Raw genomic sequence first — 20,397 nt, 5'->3', positions numbered from 1 at the left:
CCAAGTGACAGGCAGGAAGAGGAGTGTCAAGACCTCAAAGAAGTAGTAGCTCTTCTGAGGGGGTCTATTTGGGAGAGACATGTTGATATTTGTGACCTTATTATCACCCTGGAAAATAAACTAGAGAACACGTGAGAACAACAGGCATAATTTGAGTATTGTCTTACAATAATTTATACTTTTTACATCTAACTGTGCCAGAACAAACATTAGACACTAATAAATCATGCGCTGATAACAAATTTCTGCATTTCAACAGAGCTAACAGACAGAATTGTAAAAGCACTCCATGCATCAGAGCTATTCATACAAAACAAATATATCTGATTAGATAAGCCCCTGTGAAAGTTTTTCTCCCTCTGTGGGGTGTCATATTAGCCAGTATGGCTTGTTTGTCTTCCAGGGATCATTTCAGCAGCTCCCCTCTCAGCATACTTCAACATCCGAACAGCAATCAGATAGGCTTTGCTGTCTGTAGAGGTATATCATCAAGCTCGTCCTGCTCCCATCTGAGCAATGAGAAATACATCTCAAGTGGGCCGCAGTGGATATAGTGGCGTGCACAGTGGAAGATACAGAAGCTGTGGCATTTCGACAGCCCCCCTCACTGCACCTCTGCGATAGTTCACAGGGTCACTGGCACAGCCGCAGCTGTCACACACAACCTGTGGTCAGGACGAGTAGACAGTTGCTCAATAATAGTTTACAGTTGAATACAGTAGTACATGTTTATACATGTTGGGGAAATTGTACTTTGAGAAGAAGAATCAAGCTCCAAGTATGGCTAAATATGAGTTAATGGGCGAAATTAAGATACATGATGTACACACACACACACACACACAGTGTTATGTAATACTATATGTAAAAGCTGTGTCTTCTTGTCCATGAGGCAAAACAACCCACACTAACAGCATTTTGTTGTTCTCTACAGAGCCTCCTTTAGCTTCCACCCTCTCCACCCTCGTCTCCACTGTTCTGCTTGTGTTATGTTGAGAGTGTATTTTTGGGATCTTGCTGTTTGAGGGCCACCTGCTTGACTCTGTCCATGGCCCTTATAGCGACTCCCACCCTCACTGAGCCTGATTTTTACAATGGGGGCATTAGCTTTCTTTCACAGCATATCAGTGTGGTTCCTTTGTGAAATTAATTTTTGGGGAAAAGAAGAAAAACAAGCAAAGTAAACAATATATCAAACCAAAACACATCACTACTCCATAAGTTTTGATCAATCACACATCAAGATAAATCTCGAGGTAACAATAAATGTTTCTTGGTTAGAACAGCTGATACAGAAACACTCTTGGAGGATCTAACAAATTGGTCTCAAAGTGTTTTTGTAACTAATGTTTTTTTTGTTTTAAGATTATTTATTCATAACATCGACTTTTTACATGAAGTTTTTTATGCCTTTATTCTGTGTTTTTTTTCTCCTACAGTTTATTTCTTTGGTGGTCCAGCCCAATGGAGCTTTTTAAGGCAGTCAGCTGTCACTGTGTTGTCATCCCACCATGTGTTTTGTGAAGTATTAAGCAGCCAGCCAGGCATGCCTGTCATATGCAGAGATCAGAGAGGCTCATGGCGCAATCCATGTCACCCTAGCACCCTGGATAGATAGAGAGATGAACATCGACACATTGTATCTGTCCAACAATTAATGATATACTCAGATTTAGATTTAGGGCTTTAATTCAGGGGTCTGTAAGTAATTCTGAAATATTTAGGCCTCGAGTTCTCTATTGTGCAAACAGAGGTCTTTTTTATTTTTTTATTATAACTCAGTTTGTGATTTTTACAGTCTCTTCCCATGGCCATTGTTCATCGACAACATGTTTACAGTATTTTTGGCTGCAGTAAAGACTGAGTGGTCATTTTCATGGCTTCCTCTGAGCTTTTTATCACATTGCTTTATTCACATGTATGCAGGGGAATGTGGCATTCTAAAATCTATTAAAAATGAGCTCCTTTTTTCGCTTTTAATTTCCAGACTTGAGACATCAGTGTTTTAATTGGTCCTTTCATTGAAGAAATTTTTCACTTTGTATCAAATTTATGCTGATGGGTGCCGTAACTGAAACAACTCTCAGAATTCCCACTATTCCCATCATGCAGGGAAGTATGAGCCCTGTAACAATGATGTTACAGCTTTTTTAATAGCCACTGTCGAAGTTTAAAGACCTTTGAGGTTTTATTTCATTAGGTGACCATTGTCTGTTGATGGCTCTGTATGCATTACTGATTTATGTTGTGAACAGAGCTCATGAATCTAAATACAGTCTTTGTGTTTCTGTGGTGTTTCACAGCTCATAGTTTGGTTTCTCTTCTGTAATTGAGTGACTGCTATCATTCAAGCTTTATTTTGACAGAATTTTATCAGTTTCTAGACCAAACAGAGAAAGCACAGTTGAGTCAAACCTTGCTGCTGTGGTGTCAGGCCGCAAATAAAGCCCAGAGCTGTTCATTATAGATGTGTTGAGACAGCTGGGTGAGCAGCTCCCAGACAAAAATGGGAGTGCTGTGATGATTTCATTGTTAGTGTCTAGACTGGAATTCCTCACTTCTTCCTCAATAATTAAAGCATCGAGGAGGAAGTATGTTGTTCTATGTAATCCATCTGAGTCAAACTTCATCTCTTACTGTAATTCAACCTAATGATGCTCAGAAGGGTTTAGATGTGCGGAGCTTATTGGTGAGGTCATGTAAAAATATCATGATGAGTGTGTTTAGTCACTGTGCACCGTCCTTGTTACAGCATGTCATTGGTGTGTCATTTTCCATCGGTGGAGTAACACAGCAAACGTGTGTTGTGACAGTGGTGTTTTTCATTGAAAAGAAAAAGTAAAAATTTGGCAGTGACCATGAGAACACAGAATCAACGGGCTGTTTGCGCCTGTGGCGCCTACAAGTCCAGGCAGGTAATCTTAGAATGAATACACTTGTCTTCAGTGGATGAAGCCTGTAACCTTGCTATGTAGCATGCCGCAGTCATCAGTAACTGTACCCGCTTTCTGACTTTTATTATAATTAGATTTAGGGCATTAAAAAAAATGGATGAGCTGTCTTCTATCAGCTGCTTGTCCACATTAAATTAAATGCCCTCGTCCCTTTAGCCAGGGTTTTTGCTGTCTCCCCTGCAGCCAAGTTGGTGTAACATGCTTCTTGTTAAGACTCACATCTGATACTAACTGGAAAAAGTTGAAAGAGTTACTGAGAGTGCTATAACTTGGAAGAGCACATTCGTGGTAGCCGAAAGAACTAACTTTAGGAGAAAAATGCAGAAAAAGGATACCAGGTTTAGAAGCAGCGTTGGTAACAGCTGTGACACAGTAATTGACATTGCCGCCTCAAATTTTAGTGCCAGACAAATTTAGCACGGCTCTCACTTCATAGCACGGACTCAATATAGCTTCAGGTTTAGTGCTGACTCAGAAATACCATCTTGTCCTGACACTTAAAGAGACCTTGTTCGGTTGCCAGCACACACCTCTCTGTTATTCACGGGGACTAGAGAACTTATAGTTCTGCATCCTGGGACTACTGATCCTATTGTGAGAGGATGTAACAGACACACAGAGACTTGCAGGTTTCATATTTTAGCTATTTGGCCAACTGTCAAATTTTACTTTCTGTAAGTTCTATTTGCCAACATAAAAGTCTGAATTCTTTAGGATGCCCCAAAACTAACATTAATGAGTAGAGAACTGTGTCCCTCTTGGTCTGGGTATTGAACCTGAATACATTTTACCAACTAACACTGACGGCTTCATCACATTGATCTATATTGTTGGTTGTTGTCAGGTTGCTAAAACCCCACAAATTTGCAAAGGAAAAACATGTGGACATGACCCTAATGTCCTTATGGTAGCTACGGCCATCAGTGTGGTTACAGATATCTGAGCTTGTGAGGAATGTGTTTCAGATTATGTGCTCCAAATAATGTTTGAGTTTGATCGTCATATTTTTTTATTTTTTTTAATTTTTTTTATAACTTTTATTTATAAAGGACAAGTCAACAATATTCAGTGTATATAAGAGTGTGTACAATTCCTTTTTCCCCCTTTTTTTTTTTTTTTTTTATAGATCGTCATATTTTTAATGACTTTAGGCTCAACTTGACAAAATATAAAGACTTACATCTTCACTTGGATTTTAACACCAATGACACAGGACATCATTTGGACCTGAGCCTTTTGACTTGAAAGTACTTGAAACATTCCCTCAAGCTAGTTTGGGAGGATAAAGTTACAGACAAGACACGGTTCCCTGCACTTCAACCCAGCAGCATGCAGCTACATCAGCTCAAAGACAGAGGACTGAAGACATTTTTACAGTATGAGATGAGTTGAGCCCAAGAAGACATGACAAAAAACATACAAAATCAATTCTGTTGTAGCACTTGTTAAACATACTTTATGCTGTGAAACTGCAGTGTCAGCACGACTTTTTAAATTTAAGATCAGTTGCACTTTTTTTAACAATAAATATAAATGAAATAAAAGTGATTTTTGCAAATGCAATATGTTATTTCTCTGTTGTTAAAATGGCATTGCATTTGTTGAAGAGCGCATTATGACTCATTTAGGACTTAAAACTCAAAGTTTAGGACTTGGGACTTGTCTTAGGACTTGAGACTTAGTTGTAACTTGCAAAACAGTGACTTGGTTTTACCTCTGGTATAAAGTTGGATTCTTTATTTAAAAAAATGAAGTGTTTGATTTTTCAGGTTGATTGCATTATAAGTAATTTTTATACTAAAGGGGATTAATGATATTTCTGAGTTCAAATTTACATTCACAAGATTCAGTGCGGAGGAGGACCTCACACAGGAAAATGATGAACAGGAATGCAGATCTAAAATCTGAAAAAGCATCTATAAACCAAAAAGGATGTATGAAGGATGTAAATAACAGCCTGTGTAAAATGCACACACATTTCCGTCTCTGCTACACAAAAGGAAACTTGACACCCAAAGTTACATTGAAATGTTTTATTTTCAGTGAATACAAAAAATAGTTTTATCGAGGCCAGATAAATATCTTTTACATCGTAAGTTATCGCTTATCTTTATTGTAGTAACTTCATAATTTGATTTTAGTTGAGGGAGGGAAAAACATACAGACCACTTCAATTACTCCACATTATTGAAATGCGTCACAACATTTTAATGGTGACAGATATATATCAAAATGTTCTCAACACATTTATTTTTTTAATAGAGGCTTAAAAGCACGAGGAGAAAAAAAAAAAAAACGCCAATCCTTAAAATTTCAGTGACTTCATAGCGTACAATAAAGCAGTTGACAGACCAAAATCTCCAGTCTGTCGTAGTTTAGAAGCACTGTGGTACATGCCCATGGAATGCAGTACAAAAATGTGTCCATATATATATAATATACATACTTATATATACTGTATAGTGATGGTACATTTTAAACAGCAACACATTTTTTTGACTGGCGAACAGTTCCTCTGTCATCCCCAAAAGGCCTTACATGTGGCAGAGAGAGTTAAAGAGAGAGATAGAGGGGATGCATATGATTTAGCACTTAGAGGAACAGCACTTTAACAAGTGGGACAACTAATGTTAGAAAGCTCCCCATGGACATGAACCTACATTCCCAAACAATTGCTCGTCCAGTACCTTCTACTGACTGATGAGGTGAAGCTGTCACTCAAGCAGACCAGACAATGTATGGGCTACGGACTAAGGCACTAATAATAACACTACAGACTTGACTGATGAGTAGTGGACCCCTCCCTCCCTCTCACGCTCACACACAAAATACAATGTGAGAAAACACCTGCATTCAAACCCAACTGTTAAAAAAAAATCTGAAAGTGACCGTCTTTATCCATTTGCTATACTGTCTGGAGGTCAGGATCACTCAGTGCATCATTACAAGTTTAACTCTGTCGCTGTATAAACAAAGAGATGCATCTGAAGCACAAAGCCATGCATTTTCACAGCAGGACCTAATCTTACTATATACTGTAGTTTAATATTGAAACACAGCTCCTCAAGTAAGATAAGGGAAGCAAACACACTACAATCAAACTCGGTAAACAAAAGGGCTTCTTCTATTGCAGCAAGTGGTATATTCAGTAAAGTTGCACAGAGTACACATAAATCCAGAGACTGATGGACCAAAATAAAAAGCGATGAACTGCAGTGATTAGTATTGCAGTCATTTCATTTTGACTTCTTATTTTAAGATCAATTCTGAAAAAGCTTTTATTAATTACATCTCGCTTATTGCCAAGTTATTTGCAGATTTAGAATTTTGCTTCTCTCTGAATTTACAGAATCTGAAATGAAAGGACTCAAAATAAATCCCTGGCAGTGATTTAGTATTGCTGGAAAAATCATCAGTAATGGTGGGACAGAAAATCATAAAGGAACGAGCCTAGGGAGCCGTAACCATCAGACAAAGCACAGACGCAGCACTGCAAGGCATTTAGTTGATTCAAGACGTCTGAGGTATTTACATGTGTTTTTAATTTGCATGTAGCCAATCAACCTGCCCAGTTACTCTAACCACATATACCTTTACTTAAAAGCAAAATGAGCACACAGTTATACAATATCACCTCCTGTATTATTACTATAAGTTTGCATGGTGTAAGGGAAACCTATACTGCCCCCTAAAGCACCTTTCATGTTATTGCATCACGATCAAATTCTGTTTATAGTGAAAGTAAGTCTGATTACCTGAAAAGATGAGGAATAAAAAAGATGTTTGAAGGATTGGGGAAACACTCTATACACAGGTGAGACCACTTGTGACCCCTCTCTGCTAAAAATACTTGGGAGTAGTTAATATTCCTTCTATGGTAGTATGTCGTCCCGTGTTCACATGGTAATGTAAAACATTGTACTTGAGTCTGAGCAGCTGTACGCAATGACACAAGAGCATAGATGAACATGTAGAATTTTTGCACTTTAAAAAGACATTAGAGGCCATCAATATCCTCTAAAAAAATGACAAGAAAGAGAGTAAAGATGCTTATATCACTGTCTACTTTAAAGAAATTCCCCCAAAACAATATGTCTGTAAATGAAATTTACAGTATGAAACACTATTTTGCACCATCCTTCCTTAGTCTTAATGTCCACTGAATTTAAGTCAAGACACATTACAGGATTTAAACAGACAGTAAGGTGCCAAATTGGAGCATAAAGGTCAACATTCACACAAAATCAGAGTGCTGTGCTGAAATCCTTTTGCTCTCTGAGTGGCGCTGCAGTTGAACGGCTATATCACATGACTGGCAATACAATCATTCCTTCATCTTAGAAGTTTATGAACTAGAGCTGCAATCTGCAAAACAACAACAAAAAACAAACAAACTGTAGCTTATGGGCAAACAAAGCATGTGAGCTGTGCTGTTTGTCCCGAGCGTGTCACATTCTGGATCAGATTGGATCATTCAAAGTAGTTTTAATGCTATACATGAGGACAAAACGCAGTTCTTCAGTCGAACTGCCGCAATCTTTATGTTGTTTCCAGAAAGTAGTCAGTTCCATACAGTAGTATTTCAAACTTGCAAGTAGTTGACTTTGAGATTTTTCCATGTGATGTGGACTCACTGCAGACTTGGGCATTACTGGTTTGTTAAATCAGTCACAACATTTCTGAAGTCGCTTTAGGCCACATACCTGTTCAAGTGTGCCATTAAAAGGACACAAACTTGCAACATAAACCTTCGGACGTATGCAGCAGTGACAGTAAGCTTGAAGATTTAGTTGTCGTCCTCTCGTAGTTCGGTGGGCAGGAACTTGTACTGCTGCTGCCTGATCTGAGCCAGTTTCTTTCTGGCTTCTTCCAGCTCTCTCTCCTTTCTCAGCATCTCCTCCTGGGCTGCAATGATCTAAACAGACAAAATAATAATAATAATCAAAAGCATTTAACATTTTAAATTTTATTTTTATATTCAAATCTTCATTTTAAAAACTGTCTTAGTTCATGTAGTCTGAACATGCCAGTGGCAAAAACAAGCACTTCTGTGCATTCTGTGAACGTGCCCCAAGTGATTACACTGCAGCCTGTTTCGCTGCTGCTGTCTGCAGCACTCTCACTCAGTGCTGGATCAATTTCAAAATTTGTTCTGCCCGTTAGTCATTTAGACACAAAATATGGGAAAATATGGACTAGGTTGGAAAATACCGAATGTACGCTTAAGTGACAATATTTGATTTATGGTAAATATTAACACATTAAAGTCTGCTTGCCATCTCTCAGTGAGTGTGTTTGTGTATGCATGCATGCAGTTTACTAAGCTTTAATTCCCACATTTCTAAAGTTACAGATGCAGTATGGAGTACTGGATAATGTATTTTCTGAGAACATGAAGAGACAAGAGGAGAAACAAATTAATCTAGGAGCCGCAGGTGTTTCAAAAGTTGATATACTTTTTCAGAGGAATTCAATCAATGCTGCTAAATGTCAGTGCACAAATAAGTGTGACAGCGTGGCAAAGGCAATTCAAGAATGTGAGAAACTGTTTGAGCATATATTTGAGGACAGACAATATTTCAGATAGTATGTTGTTTAACTATGTGCAATCTGGTGCTAATAAATCTAAATAAAGATTACAATACACCTGATAATACATCAGCACTAACCAGTGGTGGACGAAGTACACAACTCGCTTACTTTAGTCAACGTATAGATACTCTTGGTCAAATGGTACTCAAATATATATGAAAGTTGCTGAGTCAGATTATTACTTGAGTTAAATTAATGTGATACTTTCTTACAAAAAAAACTTAAGCAATCAAAGTTTTTTTTTTTAATCTCGAAGCACTGTTGTATACTGTCACAATGCATGTGCAGATCCTAATGACTGTAAAACAACACTTTGAATTCACTGACGTTCGTGTAGAATCTGTAGAATAAAAAGCTTGTTGAAAATAGATACCAAATTCTTGTGGGCCATGATGAAGTTTCTGTGTGGTAAAAAGAGCAAACATTTAAAAAGATACAAATCATTTTTCATCTCATAATCAAATCTGAGGTATGACCATGTGTGATCCAGTGGGGAGTCTTCAGCTCCATCTGCTGCTGAAGCCATGATTAACAACACATAACTAAATACAGCTGCCTGCTGATGACCTCTCCTCTCTACCTGTCTCTACAGACCAGCAGCTCAATCTGGGTAGTGCATGTACTAGGTAGATGTACGGGGACACCACTTCGACAAACAAACCATGTGCAGAACTGCATGATCACAGTTTATGACCCTTCTCATTTTAGAAAAGAAAAAAAAATCATCTGCTGACTCCACAGCAAATTTAACTTGTAACTGAAGTCTTTATAGAAATGTAGTGGAGTCAAAAGTACAATATTTGTCTTTCAAATGTAGTGGATTCAACGTAATAATTTTACAAAAGTACTACTCTAGCAAAGTACAGATAGTCAAAAACTGTACTTAAGTACAGTACCTAAGTAAATGTACTTCATTACATGGGCTGATGCTGCACAGTGTTCTTACCTGTGCTATTCCACCCACAAACTTCGTCTTGACCACCACGTTGTCTTCATCCGCTTTGTCAAATGCTGCCTTCTGAGCGGCACGCACCAAGTTGTCTGATGCCTTCTTTACTGCGTTGCCAGCAATCTATAAGAGGAGGTCAGTTGAGAATAGCTTATAGCAGCATATAACGAGAAAGACTATGAACAAGAACACTGAACCTGCTCCACATCGTGACACTTCTTTATTAAAGCAGCTGAACTGGACGGTGGTATCTTGTCTGGAGTGTGTCTGTACTGTACCTGTAGTCTCCTCATGGCCTCAGAGTCCTGGTCAGCCTTCACCTTACAGGCCACCAGCAGCTGGGCAGTGGAGGCTGCCACCTGTTTGGCTGAAGAGATGAGCTTCTCCTCGCTTGCGTGACCTTGCACCGAGGCGTTGGCTGCCTCGCACAGGTTGCTGGTCGCTGCTGCAACCATACGTGCCTGGAGAAGAAAAGGGCAGAAAGAAAACTTTTGTTGGTAAAATTGTGGCTAAAATTATAAGCTAAGAAAAATGAACTTTCACTACACACTTACAGCAGAGATGAGCCCCTGGGACCACTGTCCGTCATCCACAGCATTGGCAGGGATGAGGCCCACTTTGCCCTGAGCCACCAGCTCTCTCTGAGCAGCTGAGGCTGATTTGACCAAAGCGCTTGTGGCTGCTGCAATGGACTTGGCTGCCTCCAGGATCTGCTCCTCGAAGTTCAGTGTCTCATCTGCTTGCTGAGGGGGAAGGAGACCAATCAGTCAGACAGGATCCCTCAGAAGGCTAAAGTTTGTTAATTTTACTAGGATTTAAAGTGAAAATCCACATCAAATCATCACTGATTGCTCTGAGATGTGACTGGTCAACTCAATTTGTTGTCACTGAGAGTGATTTTACTTTGGGATATAAAAAGCTGCATTTAATCTATGATATACTGACACATTTGGTGACTAAAAGAAATAAAAGATAACTTCCAAACAGTCAGATACAAAAAATCTTTATAACTAAGCCGATAAGGAGCCAGATGCAACTGAAGACGACACAAGACTCTGCACGAAGATTATCTGTCAGTATTACACATTCAGTCATACCTAATTCTGCCTGTTTACACACACACACACACACACACACACACACACACACACACACACACACACACACACACACACACACACACACACTCAAAAACACACACTTTCACACACAAACACATTCATACCACAAGTCTGTAGACAGAGCGGGACACTGTAGGAATATGTTTGATATATAGTTGGGACTGAATAACAACCTAATATATCAAACATATCAGACAGAGCCCTGCAGAGAAGGCCTCCGGTGGTGGGGGCAGGAAGGGAAGGAGGGGAGGGTTTAACTGGGAGCCAGAGGACATATACTGGGACAGGCTTTAGCTAGTACTACCACAGATGGACGGATGACTGGAGGTGGAGGGGGACACATGATAGATGTTTTGTATGGAAGAAGGAATCATAATGGGTTAAAAGGTGAGCGATTGTTACGGGAAGCTCAAATTAAGAGATTCTGGTGATGTCTTATTCTTAAATCGAGGTCAAAGAAAATTTGATGGGAAAATGTAAACAGGGAGGAGACGGCACAAGACACAGAGCACCCTTTCTGTGAATGTCAAAAATGTTTCATTTTGTTACTGTGAAAACGCATTCTTAACATTAACACCAAAAACTGAATATAAAAACCACAAAAAACAACATAGATGTTTACCAACAAGCACAGAACACTGATCAAGTCATGCTTCAAAGCATTGACAACAAAGGAAAAATCATCAAATTTATACATTATATTCAGGGTTTGTCACATTTTCATGGACAAAATTTCAAGGATAAACTTTTCAAGGGCCTATAATAAAGATTTTTTTCTTGCCCTACTTGCCTGGCATTTTTTTTTTAAACACACCAGATTTACAATCTATTTAAACATTAGTTCAGCTGGCTGGCATACAGTACAGGAGCGACAAAACCAGGGAGTAAATAATGAAACCTACGAAACATCATATGTTACATTACTTTGAAGATAATCCATAGTAGTTTACATAGTTTACTGTAACAATTTCATTACATACAACAAAATTATATGATTTTTCCAAAATTTTCAATGAATTTTGACTAATTCCATTACTTTTCCAGGCCTGGAAAATAAGATTGTGAAATTCCATGACTTTTCCATGTTTTCCATGAACCCTGAGAACCCTGTTTATTTATCTAATTTCCTCAAGTTAATTTCTGAAAGCTGGAATTTTACTTGTAATATATTTTTACATGAATTTGTATTAACAATAACTCCCTGATAAAGCACTTAATAAAATATCACATAAAGGAAGCCATCTTGCATCTTTTTTTTTTTTTTTTTTTTAACTTTTTATACTTCAAGTATATTTTGCAAATGATACATTTAGACTTCTGTACTACATCTGTATTGATGTGAAATGCTGAGTGTAGGACTTTATCTTGTAATAGAGTTTCTACACTGTGGTGTCGGTACTTTCACTAAAGGATCGGATTAATTTTGGGATAAATCAAGTTGTCTGAATCTGAATCTAATTATTTCACTGGGGCCTACCATCTATATATTTTTATTAACCATTGTAATGAGAGCTTGTGTTTTAGGAGTCATAATCTCATGTTATATACTCTTTCATAACAAACATTTTTCTTCTGTAGTTAGGAAGGCCTCTAACACAGAGTCCTAGCCTAGTTCACCCTTAAATCAAATACACTTTATTTTCAGCTCTTATCTGTAGTACTTTTTTATCAATCCATATTGTTTTTGTGTGAGCTGTGGAGGTGTCTAACGTAGAGATGTCTGTCTTCTTTACCTGTAATGCAACTAGATGGAACTCCGCTTGTGGTGCTATATGTTGCATTGTCACAAGCACAAGCCTCTTGTCCATGAGTAGATGCATGGTTCACTCTGCATGGTGACATGGTTGGTGGGTGTAATTTGGTAAAAAGAAAATAGTTCCTACATGAGAATGCTTATAACAAAGTCTGTGGGTTATCTTGAGTAACCGTGTTGTGATTTTTTGAAAGAGACACTACTGTTGAGCTTTTCAAATGTATTTTTTGGTGCTTTGAGCACCACAAGTCGAGAAGCATTTAGTTTCATTATACTGGAGAGAAGGCAGACATCTCTGTGGCCGATATCTCCAGTACTTGGTCATTTAGACCAAAACAATCTACACTGGTACATAGCACTACAGGTAGGGGGAAAATTTGTATTTTTGATGTTGTTGTGTACTGTCCCGTCTCCAAACACTGACAAATACGCAGATAGTTATCAGCCATGTGGTCACCCACCTTGGGTTTGGCTCGGGGTTTGAGCTGCTCCAGCTTCTTAGCTGCCGCTTCAATAGATGCTGCTGCTCCGAGCAGCTCATTTTCTGCAATCACTGTCGGATCTTCGGGATCCACCCACTCTGAACCTGAGATGCGCATGCAAACACGCAATTAAGATTTGAACTAGGATTTCAAAAAATACTTCACAAACTGGTCTGTCAAAAGATCATGCCACACAACAACAACAACAACATCACTGTGATCACACAGAAAATAAAGAGTGCCACATTTCACTGCATCCCATGCATAGCTGATGAAGATCACAAACTGCCATTCACTGCAATGAAGATGGAGTGATTTATTCAAAATAAGACAGCACATGAAACGAAGCGCAATGGATGAAACTGACTCAATGTACTTGAGAAGCCTGACAGCAGCTGGATTTCAAAATGAATCAATGTTAGTGCTGAGGAGAGAAGGTGTCAAACAGCTCACAACTGGTGGAATAAGTCACAGGTCAGAAAACAATGCTAACTTACCTCCATCTGTAGCAAGAGAAAGAGGACAGGGGTATTACTAAAGGTTTGTTTAAAAGAAAGGTTTAGCTCTTATTTTGGGAAATAAAGCTTATTAAAGATGTGGTAGCCTCCTACTGGGGGATTATAATAATGAGTGTTTTTGTTTGAAGTTTCATTAGTGAAGAAATAAAAGTTATTGATGTACACTGAAAAAAATATGAACCCAATACTTTTGTTTTTGTTCACATTTTTCTTAAATTTAAATTAAAAAAATCTAAGACTTGCACACAAAATCTGAATAAACAAAAGCCTTATTTCTCTCAAATTTAATTACAAATCTGTTAAAATCTGTTTTACTGAGCACTTCTGAGCAGCTGCCCACTCAAGTTAATTACAATAATGAACTGCTGTCAAGTCAAGACCCTGAAGATAACGCAGAGCATGCAGATGAGCCCCCCCTTAAATGCTTTCTACAAAAATTCTTTGGTTGTTAAAACCAGCTGTTACATCATCTGTTTGGGTGGCTGGTTTCAGATGATCTTGTAGGTAAGATGCTGGATGTGGAGGTCCTGGACTCCTGTGGTTATAAGTGGTCGGTAGTTGTAAGGTTGGGAAGGTTGGATGTACTGACACATTTTCGGTAATAACTTTGGAGACAGTTTACAGGAAAACAAAACTTGATAAAAGTCAAAACTTGTGACACCTGCAGCACTGTGTGTGATCAAACTGTATATTTTAGAGTGGCCTTTAACTGTGACCATCGCAAGGCACATCTGTGGAAGTAATAATGCTGCTTAATCAGTATCTTGATATGCCACACCTCTCAGGTGGATGGATCATCTTGAAAAATAAGAAGTGCTAACTGACATGAGTTTATAACAAATTTGTGACCAAAATCTGAGAGAAATAAGTCTTTTTGGAGCATAACAAAAGTGTTGCCTTCATATTTTTGTTCAGAGTAGATTTGATTCCATCAGGTAAAACACTGTGAAAGGAGTCAGTGTGTGAAGTGTGTGTGAGCCATTACCTTTCATGGCCTCAGCGGTCTGGATGAGCTCTGTGACAGCTCCTGCTACTCGTTTGGAGCAAACTGCCAGCTGCTGCTTCTGATCTGCAGTGGGCTTCTGCAGGACCTACACACACAAAAACACACACATAAATGACACACTATTCTGAGACAACAGTCGTCTCAGTCTGAGGAAGTGGTTTCCACTGAATTAATCATATTGCATTTTTATTAGCCCCCAAAACTCTACTAGATCCACAGTTGACTCTAATCTTAAAAACTCTTTGTGGCCAAGCATTTTTTCAAACCAAAACACTTTACCAACGGCTACCTTAATGTCCCAAAATTCCTCAAGATACCAAATGAGTTAGGCTGAACAGCAGAGAAATGAATATAAAATGATCCGGATGGAAAGTCAAAAATATCAGATAAAAAAAATATGTGCAACATATCTGATAACATTCATACAAAGTGTACCGTCAAATTTGTTCTATAATTGAAAGAAACGTAAAGAGAAATGAAAGGGGAGAATAACAATTTAATGATCAAAACCAATCAATAAGCCATTATGACCACATAATATATAGTATGTCTCAAACTGTCTTACTCACGAATGCTTACAAAGCACAACATAAAAGCCTCTTACTCTCTCACTGACAATACCGACACAATGTTCAACCTACCATTAGCACTTGTTCCAGTAATTCGATGTATCCAGTTGTACACTCTGATCCAAACATGAGTGCTCTGTTCTTCACCTCCTCACCGACCTCTGGATGGTAGGCTGCTTGCTAAAAAAAACAGGAACATGTACGCTCCACATTTAACAGGGATGTTAAACATCAGGTAACCACATTAAGACATCACACATGTATGTTTTTATCTACTGGTACGGTGATAAAAGAACCTTGCAGGTGGTGAGCATGTCTGAGATAGCTTTGCGACTGAGGTTGGCTGTATGGATGATGTCCTCCTGCCGTGCAGAGTTCCCTGCAGCTACTGCTTTAGCAGTTGCCATGGTGATGCCCTTAGTCATGCGAATGAACTCCTCAGGTGTGGTTGTCTTGTTGGGAGCATCCCTGGATTGAAACACCTGGGGATGACAAAGTGTGTGGGAATCATTTGAGACTGGTAAAAGCATAGCTCCAGAAGAACAAAAACGCATCACTTTGCTGTGTCTACCCCTTCACATTTTCATGATCAGATCAGTTTTAGACGAAAAGCCAAAATATTGCTCTTGAATCAAGCCCTATACTCGTCGGACTAGTATCAGCAGAGTATGCCCTGTAATTTAGAAATCACCCCCCCATGTCTCTGTTACATGTGGCACATTAACAGGAGATAAGCAAACTCTGACTTGTCCCCTAAAAGCTGGATCATCTGTGAAGAATGTGCCATGACAGCCTAAAAAAAACAATAAGAAGACTGGATTAGACCTTATTAGGTGTCCTTATTTTAATTAACCGGATCCCATCTAGGTAAAGTAATTGACAAAACCAGTCTGATGCTCCTCTGACAGATGTGAGTGTGCTCTATATGTGAATGGTTCTCCCTGCTGTGTAGCTGTGTATTACTAGAGGTCTACAGGTAATACCTAACCTGTGCGATAAGGGTTTAAGACATCATTAAGCGTCAATAACTCATATGTAATCCTTGTAAAACTAGTGTCACTTCTTTGCTGATATCCAGCATCTATCCATGCACATGCCCTCTGCCTGTTCTCACCGCCAATTCCTGTTTGATGCACTCAATTGTGGCCTCCAGCGCTCTGGTGCCACGAGTGGCCTCGTCCTCTACGGCTTTTACTGTCTTCAGCAGGGACGTCACGTTGGTCACCATCACCTGACAGGAAAAATCCCCAAACACAAATAGTAAAAATAAAATAAGATAATTTACATTAAGTGCATTCTGATAGGTGGAAAAACCTTATTATGTCCTGAATTTAGGAGATTCACTAAAAAAGGGATGAAAGACTTTTTATACCTATTTAGGTATCTCCTCCTAAATTTAGGAACCCTGCAGCATCTACCTGTAACCCCCCACATCACTTTCACTGCTGTGTGGAAAAGTCTGTTTATTTGTGATTTTAACTTGACTGAGAAATGACCAAACCACCCTGAGATTTTGTACCCTGATATACACTCTATCACAGCATGATAAAATAACATGATTACCCTATGTCCAACCCCAAACACCCTGAGTCTATGAAAGCAAAGATGTTCATTCACATTGACATTTCACAGCAATGAGGATGGAGCACTGGAGCATGTTTATAGGTCATCACCAGTGCCACTAAATTCTGCGTATCAGAGTAGATGACCTGGTAAGTCTAGTTAAATTAAGTTTAATAGAATGGAAAAAATGGCAGTTAATATCTGTAATACTAAGGCCATAAAAATGAGAGAATAAAAAAAGGAAGACTTGGGCAATAACAACTGTATATTGCCAAATCCAGTCATGGTTTAAACTGCAACACAATAAGACAGTGGCTCCCGCTAAAAATGTCTTACATTGTTAACATATTTAGCAAATCTTGCCCTTCCATGCTTGATCATAAGCCCCTAATGTTTTCCTCTGTGGTTGGAGCATTGCACACAGGAATATGAGAGTGCATAACATCAAACTCATAGATAGGGGGCGCACAGCACTCATGCAAAAAAAACACTCTCAAGACTTGAAGCTAAAATCTTACAAAAGACTGACAAGAATCTTTATTCATCTAAGGTCCTAAAATGCATGTGAGGCATGTTGTTATCTCTCCATGACTCCATGACACACTGAGCTGCCACAGACTGTGAAACTGACATTTTTTTTCTTTTTTTTTTATAAACTTCACAGCTCGAGGTGATAATGAACACTCAGCAGTGTGTCATTGGTGGATTATGCAGCTTTGAAAATTTACACTACATACTGTATGTGCTGAAGCCAAGAAGGATTCAGATGGTTTATATTGGACAAAAATATCCCAGTTTCCTGTTACCCGGAACATCAATTTCTTAGCTATTTACATTACTGAGACACAGTGTACAGTTTTACTGATGTGGACAGGTTTCAAAATGACAGGGGGTGGGTGCTTTAGCTGATTAATGGCGCTGCCCGAGGAAGAGGAGGATGTCTGCTATGCATACATACAGAATGTGAAATTTTTTTAATAGACCTTTTTCATATCAGGTGCAGGAGAAAATAAGACTGTTATTATCAGTGGGGAAAAAGAAAATAACAGCCTATCAGAAAACAAATTAGTATAGCTGATTATGCTTTCAGCTTTCTAAATCTGAGAATGACACACACACCATATTTAACAGTTTTCCAGCCCACTGGAGGCCCTCAAATTAGATGACATAGTTTCAGGACTTGTAGACTCCCTGATGCCCCTCACCTTGGCAGCGCTCTTCAGCTGGTACATGGATGGATCATCTGCTGCCTTGCCAGAGGCACACTTGGTGGCACTAATGAGCTCAGCCAGTGCCTTGGCTACATCCTTGACAGCATTTATCAGAACCACCTAGTGAAAGGACACACAGATAGGCACCAATTTATTACAACGCAGCCCGGGAAAGAGAGAAAATTGCCATTCACAACTCAGTCTTCCATATCTCTGATAACAGGCACGGTGAGTAAAGGACAAACAGAAAGCTGAGGGAAGAAAAACAAGACAAGACTGACTAACCTGCGTCTCCGGATCATCAGAGCCAATACTGGCAGCTCCCAGTTTGACCACATCTGTGAGCTGGGTAATGGTTTTGGCAGAAGACTGGGCGGCCTGAGCCAGCTTGTCCTGACCGGAAGCCGCGCCGGACACCAGCATCTTTGTGTCCTCCACCAAAGCTTTAGCTGTCTTCAAAATGTTTTCCCTGAAAGAGAAGATGAGGAGGCAGAAATGAAGGAAGGAAGAGAAGAAGACAAAAGATATTCTTTGATGAATGAAGCCCTGATCGGAAGAAATAATATAAATGTGTGAATCACAGTCATGAAAATGATGCGCAGTGGTGCACATCTATTGTCATATCAAAGACATTTGTACATCAAAGCTGTAGCGGTAAGATTGTGTCATGAGTCAAGTCTGTTATTCCTCTAAAATTGACAAGAGAAATTGAAGGAAACTGGTGCCAACTTTGGTCTTGATTTTTAAGCGAGCTGCGTGACATAATCTGAGATAAAAAGTGATTCTATTCCCTTTCATCCTTCCCCTGCAGGGCTTCTCTATATTTCTGCTTTCATGGTTCTTCAGTGAGGTACAGTAAAATTTCACTAACTATTATCTGTAAGGATCTAGGTTAATAACGTTTGGTCGTAGCTGCATGTAATGCATCAGGCCCTGTCTTGGGTCATTAGATATGCAACTCTTTGAACTTTATTAATCAAAACTCAATTTATCACAAGTCAGACAAGAGATTATGGACAATTTTACTAAACATTTGCACAATAATGTGGGATATCGTAGAAGGAAACCAGAATTATTTCATACTTTTGTATTTGGCACCACAGGAATCCTGCCTCTGAGTGGTGTCTTTAGTCTAACAGCAAGAAGGGTAAGAGATGTGACACTTCCTCTATCTCTCAAACCCTTGGGGTAATTTGTAGTTTCTAACTCCGGAGTCTTCATGCCCTCCGTTCACCAGCTAATATGTCATTGTGTCAGTTTCAGATGAAAGATATCAACAGGGCAAGTCTTAGACTCCAGTCACATTTTGTACTTGTAGACTGAGTGATGATCCAAACAATTGTATTTACATGCAAACACAATCGGGCAACATTTCCAGCTCTAACCTGTGGTCAGCGAAGGACTCATCATTTTCTGCATTGAGCGTGCCGGCAGAGGCGAACATGATGGTGGTGTCCAGATCGGCGATGATGCCAGACACTGCGCTGGCTGCCGTGATGCAAGCCTGAGTGCCTTTGTTGCCTGCCTGCAGAGCCGAGAGCACCAAGGACACCTGAGGACACACACAGACATCACACCCTATAATCAAACAGGTGGGGATGTACGGGTATCTTGACCTAAGACAGAGAGTGCATTTGACATACCTTAACTGTTAGATATAATATTTCAATCAGGCTGCTTTTCAATTTCTGAATTAGTTTCTTACTGTAAAGAAGTATTATTATGTTTTAGTCAGCTCACGTGGAGGTAAACACATCTTCACTGGTCAAAACTGGGCGAAAAATAAAAACCACGCTGCTATAGATGAACACTTCCATTTTGCATTGTATGCATCTCCTTGGAATGTGATAAATAATGCATTCAACTGAGAGGCCCGAACCACCAGTCGCTAGAGGATTTAAAATTTGCTGTGACAGCAAAACAGCATGTCAGAGCAGAGCAATGCACACTGCACCACATCACTCACTCGGTGAAATGAGTACGTGTCACACTGGTTTCGACTCCATTTGTTTTCCTCGCAGATGCCTGAGTGGCAGTAGAAATTGATTAACTGATGTTTCCGGACTCCTGCTACTAAAGGAAAAAAATGACTTGAATTCTAACATAAAAGAAATGATGGGTTAGGAGATTGAAACAGAACAAGTATAACATTTTACACAAACAACTCTGTTGCTTTCTTGTCATGAACAAAAAAAATATAAACCCTTGCTTTATGATAAAAAAATGGTCTTAGTTTGAGAGTAGTATTCATGCAGCAAATTTCAGGAGATTCCACACTAGTAGTACCTTCAGAGAAATGTTTGTATGCACAGGCCACATCTGTACGAAGTTGCTAGACTGCCTGGATATGATTGGTGCAATACTTAACCACGAAGTATTAAAACAGTCCGCAGAGTTATGTATTTTGCCATGGACTACAAATTAAACAGTCAGCCTGTATAACTATAACTGTCAAGTATTTATTTTTTGTACTTGTGTTTTTCTGGATATACACTGTTTTATGTATTTGTACATACTGTATATATTGTGTGATGTATTTGAAGGAACTTTGCTTTTTTTTACACCTGTAATACCACAAGACTATTTTGTGATCCCACCCTGCTATTTAAAGATGGTGCAATGTTACACCAAACTAAGTGTAAAGAAGAGCATGAGCTTGAAACGTCACTTGTGGATTTG

The 20,397-nt window shown here is 39.1% G+C and overlaps 1 protein-coding gene across 4 annotated transcripts in view; it reads right to left on the bottom strand.

Moving 5' to 3' along the window:
- Positions 1 to 4,972: 4,972 nt before the first annotated feature.
- Positions 4,973 to 20,397, bottom strand: part of LOC121960475 (talin-2) — a 108,804-nt gene continuing 93,379 nt past the window's right edge. For all 4 annotated transcript variants that reach the window (XM_088079467.1, XM_042510314.2, XM_088079483.1 and 1 more), the window contains 12 exons: positions 19,104 to 19,270; positions 18,004 to 18,187; positions 17,713 to 17,838; positions 16,059 to 16,175; positions 15,241 to 15,426; positions 15,017 to 15,124; positions 14,355 to 14,460; positions 12,831 to 12,955; positions 10,050 to 10,238; positions 9,774 to 9,956; positions 9,493 to 9,618; positions 4,973 to 7,869 (listed from right to left, as the gene is read on the bottom strand). In XM_088079467.1, the coding sequence (XP_087935593.1) occupies positions 7,741 to 7,869; positions 9,493 to 9,618; positions 9,774 to 9,956; positions 10,050 to 10,238; positions 12,831 to 12,955; positions 14,355 to 14,460; positions 15,017 to 15,124; positions 15,241 to 15,426; positions 16,059 to 16,175; positions 17,713 to 17,838; positions 18,004 to 18,187; positions 19,104 to 19,270 (1,746 nt within the window). In that variant the 3' untranslated portion in view covers positions 4,973 to 7,740. The remainder of the gene's footprint in view (positions 7,870 to 9,492; positions 9,619 to 9,773; positions 9,957 to 10,049; positions 10,239 to 12,830; positions 12,956 to 14,354; positions 14,461 to 15,016; positions 15,125 to 15,240; positions 15,427 to 16,058; positions 16,176 to 17,712; positions 17,839 to 18,003; positions 18,188 to 19,103; positions 19,271 to 20,397) is intronic.

The sequence above is a fragment of the Plectropomus leopardus genome, chromosome 1 (genome assembly GCF_026936395.1).
Source record: "Plectropomus leopardus strain MGB_pleo_1.0 chromosome 1, ASM2693639v1, whole genome shotgun sequence".
In the NCBI taxonomy this organism is placed as follows: Eukaryota; Metazoa; Chordata; class Actinopteri; order Perciformes; family Serranidae; genus Plectropomus; species Plectropomus leopardus.
Note: the sequence above shows the minus strand (reverse complement) of the source record. Positions and strands in the feature narration are given on the sequence as shown.